The 14,009-nt window shown below is 44.0% G+C and overlaps 1 protein-coding gene across 1 annotated transcript in view; it reads left to right on the top strand.

Moving 5' to 3' along the window:
- Window positions 1–14,009, top strand: part of BRDT (bromodomain testis associated) — a gene marked incomplete at its 3' end in the record, with an annotated part of 211,867 nt that overhangs the window by 179,363 nt on the left and 18,495 nt on the right. Inside the window, exons 12-15 of the mRNA XM_082265438.1 lie at window positions 1,110–1,269; window positions 10,030–10,142; window positions 11,971–12,070; window positions 13,371–13,471. Of these exons, the coding sequence (XP_082121564.1) occupies window positions 1,110–1,269; window positions 10,030–10,142; window positions 11,971–12,070; window positions 13,371–13,471 (474 nt within the window). The remainder of the gene's footprint in view (window positions 1–1,109; window positions 1,270–10,029; window positions 10,143–11,970; window positions 12,071–13,370; window positions 13,472–14,009) is intronic.

The raw sequence follows: 14,009 nt of genomic DNA, 5'->3' as shown, positions 1-14,009 counted from the left end.
TCCCTTTGTGTCCCTCTTTCCTTCTAATTTGTCTTTTTTTTTTTTTTTTGGTCTAATCTATATAGTGGTATATAAAATGCACTTCTTATCTTTCGAAAAAGTGTTTCCCAGTGCTAAACCATTCATCCAATTTCTACATTGCAGCATTTGCAAATTTCTTAATCCAGTAAAGGAATGAATAGTAGTGTTTTTTTTTTTTTTTTTTTTATATAACTCTCTTTTAAGGGGCAAGGCAGGGTGTGTCCTATGCCCACATACATTTGCTTATCGGTGTCCCTTGTTCCCATCTCAAAAAGGTGGGAGGTATGCTATGATGATCTTTTTTGAATGCATTCCTCAATAGCTAAAATCTAAACTTTGTAGCGATGGCATCCTCTCGTTGCACAAACCCTGTGCAGAGAGCAGAGCTGTGGGAGGGGCTCATCAAGCCCCATCCACTACAGTCTCCCAGCTGAAAACTACAGAAGCAGGTGGATATCATGTCTTGGTAGGTTTGCATTTGTGCCATACTCTTTCCATTTTCAAATGATGGATTGAACTGTCCTCTGTGAGATGTTCAAAGCTTGGGATATTTTTTTTATTACCGAACCATGCTTTATACTTCTCCAAAACTATATTCCTGACCTGTCTGTTGTGTTGTTTGGCCTTCATGATGCTGTTTGTTCACTAAGGTTCTTTAACAAACCTCTGTATTTATACTGAGATTAAATTACACACACTCTTTACTAGTTAGGTGACTTCTGAAGGCAATTGGTTCCGCTAGAATTTGGTTAGGGGTGTCAGAGTAAATGGGGCTGAATACAAATGCACGCCACACTTTTCAGATATTTATTTATAAAAAATGTTGAAAACTATTTATCATTTTCCTTCCACTTCACAATTTTATGTGCCACTTTGTGTTGGTCTGTCACAAAAAATCCCAATAAAACATGTTTACGTTTTTTGGTTGTAACATGACAAAATGCAGAAAATTTCAAGGGGTATGAATACTTTTTCAAGGCACTGTACAGTTTAGGATTATTGTTCCTTTGTGTCAAGGTATGGATAAATGAAGCACTTGTCAAGTATACGATTTTGATTCTGTAAATGCATTGTTTTTTTTTCCCCAGGTATCTCATAAAGTTGCTTCTAAAGTGCCCTCCACTGCTAAGCGTTCATTCTCAAAAGACCAAAAACATCCTGTAAAAGGCCCATCACTCATCCAGCCAGTGGAATCGCTTCTTCATGATGCATATGAATTACCAGACAGCCTTCTTCTACCACCATTAGGTAAATTATTCTGCTGATCTGTCCTTTTATAATCCTAACCATTTTGTTCATACACTGTATACAGCACTATATACAGGGCCTCCTGTCACCATCTTCTCCAAGCCGGAGTATAGTACAGCTGCACCGTTCCATGCCTTCCACAGCATGCTAGATGGACACCCATCCGTGAGTTTTTAACCACTCATTTCTTATAGTTTTAGGGTTCATTTTATATAGGGTTCATATAGCGTTTACATGGGGTTATTTTCTGTGGTGTTGTTTTTGAGAGAGAGGGGGGGTTTGGCAGAGAGAGAGGGGGGGGGTTTGGCAGAGAGAGAGGGGGGGTTTGGCAGAGAGAGAGGGGGGGATTTGGCAGAGAGAGAGGGGGGGATTTGGCAGAGAGAGAGGGGGGGTTTGGCAGAGAGAGAGGGGGGGTTTGGCAGAGAGAGAGGGGGGGTTTGGCAGAGAGAGAGGGGGGGTTTGGCAGAGAGAGAGGGGGGGTTTGGCAGAGAGAGAGGGGGGGTTTGGCAGAGAGAGAGGGGGGGTTTGGCAGAGAGAGAGGGGGGGTTTGGCAGAGAGAGAGGGGGGTTTGGCAGAGAGAGCGAGGGGGGGTTTGAGAGAGGGGGTGACAGAGAAGGGTTTTGATAGAGGGGTTTGATAGAGAGAGGGGGAGAGAGAGTGGTGACAGAAAGAGAGTTGAGAGGGGGGTTTGACAGAGAGGGAGAGAGAGAGAGGGGGATTTGACAGAGGGGGAGAGAGGGGGGTTGACAGAGAGAGAGGGGGGGTTTGACAAAGAGAGGGGGGGTTGACAGAGAGAGAGAGAGAAGGGGGGTTGACAGAGAGAGAGAAGGGGGGTTGACAGAGAGAGAGAGGGGGGTTTGACAGAGAGAGAGAGGGGGGGTTTGACAAAGAGAGGGGGGGTTGACAGAGAGAGAGAGAGAAGGGGGGTTGACAGAGAGAGAGAAGGGGGGTTGACAGAGAGAGAGAGGGGGGTTTGACAGAGAGAGAGGGGGGTTTGACAGAGAGAGAGGGGGGTTTGACAGAGAGAGAGGGGGGTTTGACAGAGAGAGAGGGGGGTTTGACAGAGAGAGAGAGGGGGGTTTGACAGAGAGAGAGAGGGGGGTTTGACAGAGAGAGAGGGGGGGGTTTGACAGAGAGAGAGGGGGGTTTGACAGAGAGAGAGAGGGGGGTTTGACAGAGAGAGAGAGGGGGGGTTTGACAGAGAGGGAGGGGGGGTTTGACAGAGAGAGAGGGGGGGTTTGAGAGAGAGAGAGAGAGAGAGAGGGGGGGTTTGAGAGGGAGAGAGAGGGGGGGTTTGAGAGAGAGAGAGGGGGGGGTTTGGCAGAGAGAGAGGGGGGGTTTGGCAGAGAGAGAGGGGGGGATTTGGCAGAGAGAGAGGGGGGGATTTGGCAGAGAGAGAGGGGGGGTTTGGCAGAGAGAGAGGGGGGGTTTGGCAGAGAGAGAGGGGGGGTTTGGCAGAGAGAGAGGGGGGGTTTGGCAGAGAGAGAGGGGGGTTTGGCAGAGAGAGAGGGGGGTTTGGCAGAGAGAGCGAGGGGGGGTTTGAGAGAGGGGGTGACAGAGAAGGGTTTTGATAGAGGGGTTTGATAGAGAGAGGGGGAGAGAGAGTGGTGACAGAAAGAGAGTTGAGAGGGGGGTTTGACAGGGAGAGAGAGAGAGGGGGATTTGACAGAGGGGGAGAGAGGGGGGTTGACAGAGAGAGAGGGGGGGTTTGACAAAGAGAGGGGGGGTTGACAGAGAGAGAGAGAGAAGGGGGGTTGACAGAGAGAGAGAAGGGGGGTTGACAGAGAGAGAGAGGGGGGTTTGACAGAGAGAGAGAGGGGGGGTTTGACAAAGAGAGGGGGGGTTGACAGAGAGAGAGAGAGAAGGGGGGTTGACAGAGAGAGAGAAGGGGGGTTGACAGAGAGAGAGAGGGGGGTTTGACAGAGAGAGAGGGGGGTTTGACAGAGAGAGAGGGGGGTTTGACAGAGAGAGAGGGGGGTTTGACAGAGAGAGAGGGGGGTTTGACAGAGAGAGAGGGGGGTTTGACAGAGAGAGAGGGGGGGGTTTGACAGAGAGAGAGGGGGGGGTTTGACAGAGAGAGAGAGGGGGGTTTGAGAGAGAGGGGGGTTTGACAGAGAGAGAGAGGGGGGGTTTGACAGAGAGGGAGGGGGGGTTTGACAGAGAGAGAGGGGGGGTTTGAGAGAGAGAGAGAGAGAGAGAGGGGGGGTTTGAGAGAGAGAGAGAGGGGGGGTTTGAGAGAGAGAGAGAGAGGGGGGGTTTGAGAGAGAGAGAGGGGGGGTTTGAGAGAGAGAGAGGGGGGTTTGAGAGAGAGAGAGGGGGGGTTTGAGAGAGAGAGAGGGGGGGTTTGAGAGAGAGAGAGGGGGGGTTTGAGAGAGAGAGAGGGGGGGTTTGAGAGAGAGAGAGAGTGGGGGGTTTGAGAGAGAGAGAGAGTGGGGGGTTTGAGAGAGAGAGAGAGTGGGGGGTTTGAGAGAGATAGAGAGGGGGGGTTTGAGAGAGATAGAGAGGGGGGGTTTGAGAGAGATAGAGAGGGAGGGTTTGACAGAGAGAGAGAGAGGGGGGGTTTGACAGAGAGAGAGAGAGGGGGGGTTTGACAGAGAGAGAGAGAGGGGGGGTTTGACAGAGAGAGAGAGAGAGGGGGGGGTTTGACAGAGAGAGAGAGAGGGGGGGGGGTTTGACAGAGAGAGAGAGAGGGGAGGGTTTGACCGAGAGATAGAGAGAGGGGGGATTTGAGAGAGAGGGGGGGTGACAGAGAGAGGGGGTCCCCAGGTCAGCCTGTCCTTTGGACATGGGAGTGGAGAGGAGACTACTAAAATTAGGCAGTTAATTCAAGAGCAATGGAGTGACAAATAGTGTTAAGCGGTTAATGATAATCATGCTGAAAAAAAAAATCGTGCTGAGCGGTGGTACAGGCTCCTTTGACAGCCCCAGTGCACTCACCATCCCCATTCAGCCTGCCGCCGATTGAGGATGTGACCGCTGACTGGCCGCATCTGTGTGCGGAGATGAAGCTCCGGAGAGCCCAGCACTGCCGCCACCTAGAGGGAACACAGAGCTTAGGGATTGGAGCCGCACGCTGCCTGGGGGCACAGGCTGACCCGAAGGAGTAAAAATCACTAACACTGCCAATATTTTTGCGCACCCCCCCCTTGCCTGCACCCTTGGCAGGCGCCAGTCTCGCCAACCCCTTGGTACGCCCCTGCTGAAAGTACTGCAAGCACTACATTTTTTTTTTTTTTTTGGAGCAGTGCAGCGAAATTTACCACTTCACACCACAATAAAGGCAAAAGAAATGTTGCACATTTCATTCAAATTTTTTTTTTTTTTTAATTAAACCGTGCACGGGTATTGCTGTCATCCTACCACAAACCAGCATTCTAATGCAGCCCCCTGGACAAATGATTTCTATACACCTACTGGCAACCGGTGTTGACTCTGAGATCTACCACTTTTTTGTGCATCTTATGCAGATTGTAATATATATATATATATATATATATATATATATATATATATATATATATATATATATTAAAAACTTTCTCTATGAGCCATACTGTAATGGATCAACCAGCACCCCGGGCACCTCCGTTGACGAATGCTCCTAGTGCTTCCCGAGGGCTCCAAGCACTCCACCAGACACCGTAACCAGTTTAGACCCCACGAACCGCCGCAGCTTGGTTAGGGTCTCGCCATCTCCTACCCACCCTGGACCTATGACAAGGCTCCAGGTTCCCTTGGGTGAACCTCTTTCCCCAGGAACAAGCTCTACACAAGCACTTACAAGAGCTTAGTGATTATCCAAGGGAGTATGGAAGACCATAGCAATCCCTTGTAGCATATTCCCCCCAATAAGAGACAGGACTCTAGATTGAGGGTGAACTATATCAACTTTATTGAACAAGAAACAGACTTGTATACAGTTTTCCCGCACAAGGTTGCCGCCCAGGTGGACCTTGTTGAGGACTGGATGTGACATTCACAATCCAATAGAAACAGGGTTTTACACTGTCATTCCCATACAGTGTACACAATCACTCTCTCTCCCCCCCCCCCAACCTAAACTAATTATCTAGCCATCTGGACAGAACAATGTGAGGTCATGAACATTAGACAATGGGACGGCACAACCCACATTCCATTTCAATACACAAACAATAGGACAAGGCTGCCAGTGACAGTCTGTGTGTCTCTCTCACATTAAAGCTGGAATACACCTTATTTAGGAATTACAGATTTCATTGCAGCTTCCTTGACACATAGTTTGTACGTTTGTTCGGTAGATGAAAAATAAAATAAAAGGCAATATCCCGAACTCATAGGAGAATGAAGCAAAGGGGTTTACAATCCAGGGACAGGGTGGTCCGTCACACATACTCTGACAAATTTTCTTTCCTCTTTCCCCCTTTATAAATGTTATTCAGGAAATTGAGATTTAGGCTTGAAGTAATAAGAAGAAAGATCTATTATAAACTTTCCAATATACCTCATACTGACTGTTCTAACACATCAACACTCTGTCTAAAAAAAAAAAAAAAAAATTGCATTTGGTTATACCTTAAGGCTAAAGTTTTAAATAAATATTTTTTATTTTTAATTCAGCACCAATGTTTCTTGTTCTGATGGCTTCTCTGTTGAAATCTTTATTCCTCTGTTCCTTAGACACCCCTACAGCTGTGATATTCTGGTGCTGTGGGGAATAATATGAACTGCTTGTCACAGGCCCCCTCAAAATTGCAGATTTTACCTTTCTGTTGAATTCATAGGCTGTCTTCTTATATTAAAATGTTATGATTGTGTCATTTGTCACAAAATCCTACCATTCACATCAACTTTTAGCTTACTATAGCTACAAAAGCACAAAGGGGTTTGTTTATGTTCAAGACCATACTAGCTGTTGGTGCTATGGGATTTCAGGCAAAAAGTAGACACACCTAAAATGTAAATCTATAAATCTGTACAGCAGCTGGTTGTTACTGTGCTTGAATCTTCAGTTGCAGTACTGGCAGGAGCGGTTCCGCACAATTTTATGTTTTTTTACTAGTTGTGTTCTGGTATTTGACAGTTCAATCCAATGCAGACTCCTCAGTAATAAAAGCAGATAATCAGAAAATGAATGATACAATGTTGTTTAAAAACCATTCCCTATGTAATAGGAACAGACAGTATTCCCTTTTGAGCACAAAGAATCATACAGAGAGCAGTGGTCCGAAGTATACAGCAGTGTTCCTTATATTGCTGGTCATTAAGTGCAAAGAATAATTTCAATAAATGGGGTCAGTTGGCATAAAAATCAGAGTTGACAGCATTTGTAAAGATTTAGGGGCGACTCCTTGAAGGGATTGAGAAGAGAAGTGTGCTGAGCTATGTTGGCCTCCCACCTTGAAGGGATTGGGAAGAAAAAGGCAGGGTGCCTACAGGCATGACAAATAGTGGGCAGTAAAGTATGTGTTACTTCATGGTGCATGGCTTGTGGTGTGCCACCTTTCCCTATTTTGTTTTGCTGTGGCTTAAGCAAGTGGTGGTCAACTTTCTTAACTGTGGGGGGGCGGCTCTCAAGTGTGGCCCTTGACATCACTAAAGGGGCAGCACAAGTTCAGTGATTATTGCGTCTCAAAGATGACACACACACCAGAATATACAGTACTTAGACTATGGGCATGATGCAAGAGATTGACAGATTGTAGAGATAATGTAGAGCATGGTCTGAGACCACGGACAGAATACAAGAGATGGTCAGGGACTTCAGATAGGAAGAAGGTTGTCAAAGACTGTGAAAATGCTATCAGAGTTGTTAGACTAGGGCCATGCTCCAGGAGACCATCATAAACTAGAGACCTAATACATGGGACTGCTAGAAATCACTGCTATACCAGGGCAATAAGGAAACACAGACTAGTCTCTGCAGGGGCCCAGGGGGCCACACAAAAAGTGCCAAAGGGGCATGTGTGGCCCCTGGGATGCAGGTTGGGAACCAGGTTTTTAGACAGATGGGGGGGTCTGAGGGAGAAGCAAAAGCTCCCACAATTGGTAATCAGTTGTTTTACTCACGTGAGCACTTACTACAGCCAAGATATGTCTCTCTCCTGTGCTTCTGCCAAAATGTATCCTTCAGGCAGGAGATCATTGTGTCCAATAGAGCAAGGCAGTATAATTGCAGGCAGTGTGCTTGAACGCATAGTGTTACTGGCTTTTTTATTTTTTGCCAAGCAGTGGATGCTTACAGGAGGATCCTCTGCTCCTCTAGTGGGCCAGTCCGAAGGCTACTAATGGAGACAGTTTTAAAGGGGGCTTGATGAAATTTTGGAGGCGTTATGGCACACCCAAGTACTCCCTGGTGCTGAAACTGTGTATACATAGTCAGGGCCGGTGCTAGACTATTTTGCACCCTAGGCAAGACCAGCTATTTGCGCCCCCCGTAATTTTTTTTTTTTATTACAGTATGCACATATAACTAAGACAGTATTAACACAGCCTACAGGCTCATATTTAAATTGGAAGTATTCCAGGGCTCAGGCTGTGTACAGTAGTATGGCATCATAGTTGAACTGTGCAGCTATCTTTGCTCATATAGGGAACATATTGTCTAGGTATTATGGACCACAATAACACCTACGGATAGGACAAGGGTGGCATTGTATGGCGAAACTGGTGTAGTCTGTTTTGTGTGGGTGGGAACTGCTATGCTGGCCAATATAGGGGGCGGGTTGTCAAGATAAGATGGACTAGAATGACACCTATAGACAAGAAAAGGGTATCAAACTGGCATAGACATGTAAAGGGTGGCTTTGGTTGGGCAACCTATCAGAGCCAGCATGGTATGGGTGGCTGCCCTATATTCATCTAGCCCGGTTCATATAAGGTACAGTTTTATAAAGGATATAAGGGATGGAATTTCATGGGCATGCTTGCTTATTCTGCATACTGTGCATAGGGTGAGATTTGTAACATGGGCACAATTATACCTACAGCGAGGTGGGCATTATACAGGCAAACTAACATAGTCTGCATTCTGCATGTGGAAATGCTCTTGAGCTAGCCTGGCTCATGTAGAAAATAGATTGTGAAGATATCATGGACACCTTCAGATGGGGCATTTTTAAAGCATGGCTACATACTGCAGTCTCCATTCACCTAATTGTCATGTTTAAAATTCATATGGCCATGAACAAGATATTATAAAAACTTTTAAAAAACTATAAACACTAAATTAAAATAATTTGATCTTTGACAAGGATGAAATGTCATGTCAGACATTAATCAATAATAAATCAATAATCGATCACCTTCAAGTAGGTAAATTATTTTAATTTAGTTTTTATAGATTTTTAAAAGTTTTTATAATATCTTGGAGTGATGTCACTGGTTGCTAGACGCCAAGCGGCTCTAGCAACCACTGCCAGTGCTATGTGTGTGGGCTCCTGCCCGCCTCCGCAGCAGAGAGAGAGAGCGGCCAGCCAGCCACAGGCAGAGCCAGCGGAGTCGGATCGGATGCGGTCCGGTCCGGATGATGATGATCCATTCTTTCCAGATGGTGCAATGGGTCACTGAAGAGTAAGTGACACAATCTGAGTCAGCGGCAGTGCGCCCTAGGCCACTGCCTAGTTCGCCTAGCGGGAGCGCCGGCCCTGTACATAGTTGAACGTAAAATAACATGCAAGCATACAAGTGCAAGAGGAAAAAAAGTTAGGACATCAGATACCTCCAGCAAACATATTTCCCAGACTCCAACTACTCCTGCTGTCAGTTTATAAAGAGAACATGGATCACGGTGTATTGCAAGTTTAGGGACCATCGGGCAAATGCCAATCAACATATTCAGAGCTCTACTTCTAAGCAGCGGGTACTTCCATGCGTCCCCTCCAAGGAAGTATTGTGATCCTCCTGAGGGTCAGACTCCTTTCCCCTCCAGACTCCTTTCCCTGGCTCTCCACCTTGGGTGTTTTATCCTCCAAAACCAGGCAGGACAGCTGCAGGGTGATTGTGCTAGGCCCAAACAGGGATCCAGTCTTGCCAGCACAAACTACACACACCTCTGTATGCCTGTAGAGGCAAATCTCACCAAGCCACTCCCCAAATTTTTATATCCTCCCCCATTATGCACCAATGTCAATAAGTGGTTGGCCAGTGGGAGCATCAATATTCATGAATCCACATTTCTGCAGCTCTACTGTCTAATGACAAAGGTGCCAGTGACTCTGGCAGCAGCTAGGAACAGCAGCAACAATGAACTTGGGAGAAATACAAGTAAGATGACAGAATACCAACTGGCAGAACTAAATTTCATGAGTCGCCTCTGCTGATGGCAAGGTGGCTAGGGATACATATACATGTCTGGTTATTTTTTGCAAAAAACAAAGCCAATATCATTTGGACTTATGCAGATGGAAAAATGAAGCACATTTATAGGTGCATTGCGCTTCCATTTTCGGTCAGTTTTGAGATGCTACTGAGTTTTTTCACAAGTGCGTCTGACTGGCAGTTGACCATCATTAAGCTGTTCCATGATGATTTTCCAATCAAATGTATTTGTATGGAGAGAAAAACAAAAAAACGTGCACAGAACCTTTCTCTCTATCGGGATATGTTTTGTATGGTTTTTGTTGTTTTGGGGTTTTTTTTACGCTTCCTATACCTTCTTTTTCTTTCCCCTTTCTTCCCACCATTTCCATTGTCCCAGTAAATTTTTAAGAGTGCAAATGAACAATTTACTGTAGTTAGTACGTGTATCAACATAATCATTGTGTTATCTCCTATCTGTAGGTATAAGTAAAGTGCTGACACCTATCAGATCCCCTGTATTTGAAGGTTTCTGTGATAACCGGGTTCAGACAGCAGAATCCTGTTTAAAACATACAAGTGGTGCACCAATAAAGGTACATTTCGATAAAGGTACATTTTATTAAGCTTTTGGTATTTTTAAAATCTAGTCCATTTCCTTATGCTGGCCATTACAAAAATGCCTTTTGTTGCCCTCTGTCAAGATGCTCTTGGAAGCTTTTTACTGGTAACTAGCTGCCATTTTACCTACCTATATACAGTGGGTATAGAAAATAATTCACCCCCTTTTAAAATAATAATTTGTTGCTTTACAGCCTGAAATTTAGTCAGTTTAGTAAATGTTTTACTCAGTGCCCTATCCATTTTCCCTTCTATCCAGACAAGTGCTCCAGTCCCTGCTGCAGAGACACACCCCCATAACAGGATATTACCACCTCCATGCTTTGCTGTAGGAATAGTGTTATTTGTATGGTGAGCTGTATTAGATTTCTGCCAGACATATAGTTTGGTGTTCAGGCTAAATAATTACATTTTAGTCTCATCTAACCATAACCCTTTCTTCCATGTGGCCTCAGAATCTTTAAGGTGTGCTCTGGCAAAGCTCAGTCATGACTGCATGTGGCCTTTCTTGACGAGTGGCTTATTTTTCTTGCAACCCTCCCATACAAGCCACATTTGTGGAGAATTTGTGATATTGTTGTCACATGCACACAATGACCACTCTGTCATTAATTCCTGCAACTGCTTCAGCGTGGTATAGGCCTCTTAGCCTCTCTGACCAATCTCCGCCTGGCTATGTCGTCAAGTTTGGATTGACATCCTGATCCAGGAAGGGTCTGTGTTGTACCAAATACCTTCCACTTCTTAATATACTTTACTGTGCTTCTAGGCATTTGTAAGGTTTTTAAATTTTTTTCATATCCATCTCCTGACATTTCCACAACTTTATCCCAGAGATCTTTTGTCAGTGCCTTGCCACCCATATTTCATTGTTTGCTTCAGTTGAACTATCGAAGACCAAAATGCTCCAGGAAAGCTCTCTTCATGCTGAGCTAATCAAAATAACCACAGCTGGTCACAGTTGAAATTCTGATGGCTTTGTGTGCCATTGAAAGGGTGCTTGGCTATAGATGATTGAGTTTACAAGTCATTTTTAGGAGGGGGTGATCCTTTTTACAACTCGGTGATTCTGTTTTTGAATTTTTTTTTCTGATATGTTGGTGTTCTAACATCCAAATGAAAGATATAAGTTGCACTTAGTTAATACAGCTGGATAAAACAAAAACTGTGTCTGTCTTCATTTCAGGATACAAAGCAACAAAATGTGATTGTTTTCAAGGGGGTGATTCTTTTCTATACCCATTGTATGTTTACAGACCTGAGCGGTTCACCTTATCTAGGCCACAATCCTATGTCTGTAGGCCTTCCGTGACCTTTGCCAACATAGTAACAGATGTCCACTAGGTTCAGCCAGACAAATGACTATAGTTTCTCACACATGACTAGCTCTGCTTCTGAGCACAAGCATGCACGTTCACGCAATGCAAACAAACATGGTTCTAGAATGATCCCAGAATAATTTTTCTTTGAAGTCTTTATTGGCAGAATTGTGCATATGTGACCTGTAGACACCATTTAATCAGATATTCTGATCTAAACCACTCCACTGGTTTCTTCATTGTAATGGAGAAAGAAACCTGTGGACAAAGTGAATTTTATTTGAACCCAGGAAGTCTCAGAATGGCAGCTGTAAACACAACCTGCAATTGCAGGCTAATCTCTCAACAGAGGCCTCAAATGCAAGTAGAGAAAGGAGTATGATGATGTACACCACCTTCTATCATAAGATGGAATTATTCTTTTAGTTATTAAGCTGCAGAACTAAAATCTTAACACGATTTGCGTGTTTTTGCTATTTTGTAGACTCCATTAACCATTAAAAAAGATGAAACGGCTAATTTCTTCCAACATGAAAGAGGTGAAGAATGTAAAAATGATATGGATCTTGTACCTAAACCAGAAAGTAGGTATACATTTGCAGTCACTCTGCTAAAGATAATATATACAGTAAAGTTAATATAGTATTAATGGCCCTTTTCTGGCAGTAGTTCCCTTAACTGCCTGCACCTAATTCAGGCAATTGCGGCAGTGTCCATAATCTTACTGACGTGCAGCAACTTCCGTTAGTTCTTACTATCACCACTGCCTCTATGGCAACAACAAAATTGTATGGCCCCATTCCATTCTGATCAGCTCTCAGATCCCTCACTGAGCAGAGCAGGTGGATGACCCATCCATGTCCACTCAATTTCTGAAGAGCAGACGTGGACAGAGCCCGCTCTGAACTATGGGCACCCATGAGTAAACACTCTGTCTCTTTACACCCAACTACCCTCCAATCTGCTTCACCTAATGGAAAAGAGCACGGATCCCCTTTTTTGTGTTTTTGCAGACACAATCTGACCCGGAGGTCTATTTACACCTGCCTGTATATAGGGATGAATGATAAGTATGCATGTTCGCCAGCACACCATGGATCATGCATAGCAGTCCAAAAAAATGTTTTATTGCAAAAGGAGCACATCGCATCAGGATTAGTGCAACGTTTTGTAGCCACGCAGGACCCTTTCGTCAGGCATGTTCGCCAGCATGGTGTGCTGGCGAACATCTATACTTATCTGTGATGTGTCCAGCTGGTGATCGCTGCAGCACCCACAACAGATGTGCCTATATCCAGGAACATGTGCATGAACTATTAGGGATGAATGGACCTTCTGATCAGGTCTTCCTGAAAAACCTGTGTGAAAGGGGCCTTTGAAATACCACCCGTTCTCAAACTGATAATATTTAAGGCCAACTGTGAACTGGTGAACAGAAATATGGCAGTACACAGCCTTGCCTTTGCTGAGAAGCTGTCATAATTGTTCGTTTCCGGAACAGTGCTGTATCCCTGGCCCAATTTAGCTGTCTGGAGATTCCCTGGCAAAAGCTAAATGTAAATTGGGATACAGGTGATGTCATTGACCAAATATGGGCAATTTTTATATTTGGGAAATTACTTGTCAATGGGTGGGTGGAGACATGTGGACTTGAGAGACTAGCCCCCCCATAAGGTCCATTTGCTGCTATTTGTATGACTCTTTTCATTTTAGTTTTTTAATAAGCGGTCATTAACATTACATTTTTATTGTTGATCTTTCTTCTGATTGAAACCAACCAAGAATAATTATTAACACTTAGGTACAGAAGGGAAAACTTACCTGCTTTGTATTTAAAGGCCAATTTCAATGTGTGTGTGTTTTTTTTTTTTTTTTAATATGTAGATATTGTGAATGAGTTCCAAAAACTTGACATGGAGCAGATTCCTGCATCATGCAACATTCCATCCACTGTGGGAGATAGTAATGCGAAAACTCCAATAAAGGTATTTTCTTAAAACCAATCTTTTAGTCTTTTTTTCCTTTTGTCTGTATAGGAATGTAGGAGGACATTAACTCAGAAGGATAATTTCAAACTACCAGGCCTAATTCATGACATAAGGAAAATGTATACTAGATGTGTCTATTTTACCTATCAATTATAAATTTGTTTGTCTTTTTAATCTTAACTTCTCAAATGACGTAATCCAGCTGCATCCGGATGCCACCTACATCTCCTTTTTTGACTTTTTATCATACATTTAGAAATAACCTTTATCTCACATTTTATATATATATATATATATATATATATATATATATATATATATATATATATATATATATATATATATAAAAATGTATTAACCTGGTATATTCTATACTATTGACACAAACATCCATATTTGAAATGAGCCATGTATTAAGACAAACTGCAGCCTAACTATTTTTCTTTTGTCCATTAAGGGACACAACTTGATAAGCAATCTAGGGTAATACCGCCACTCGCAGGATAAAGTGACACATAGAAAACTGTAAGGCAGC

The sequence above is a fragment of the Pelophylax lessonae genome (genome assembly GCF_965119305.1).
Source record: "Pelophylax lessonae genome assembly, chromosome: 8".
Classification (NCBI taxonomy): domain Eukaryota; kingdom Metazoa; phylum Chordata; class Amphibia; order Anura; family Ranidae; genus Pelophylax; species Pelophylax lessonae.
This window is presented reverse-complemented; position numbering and strand designations above follow the sequence as displayed.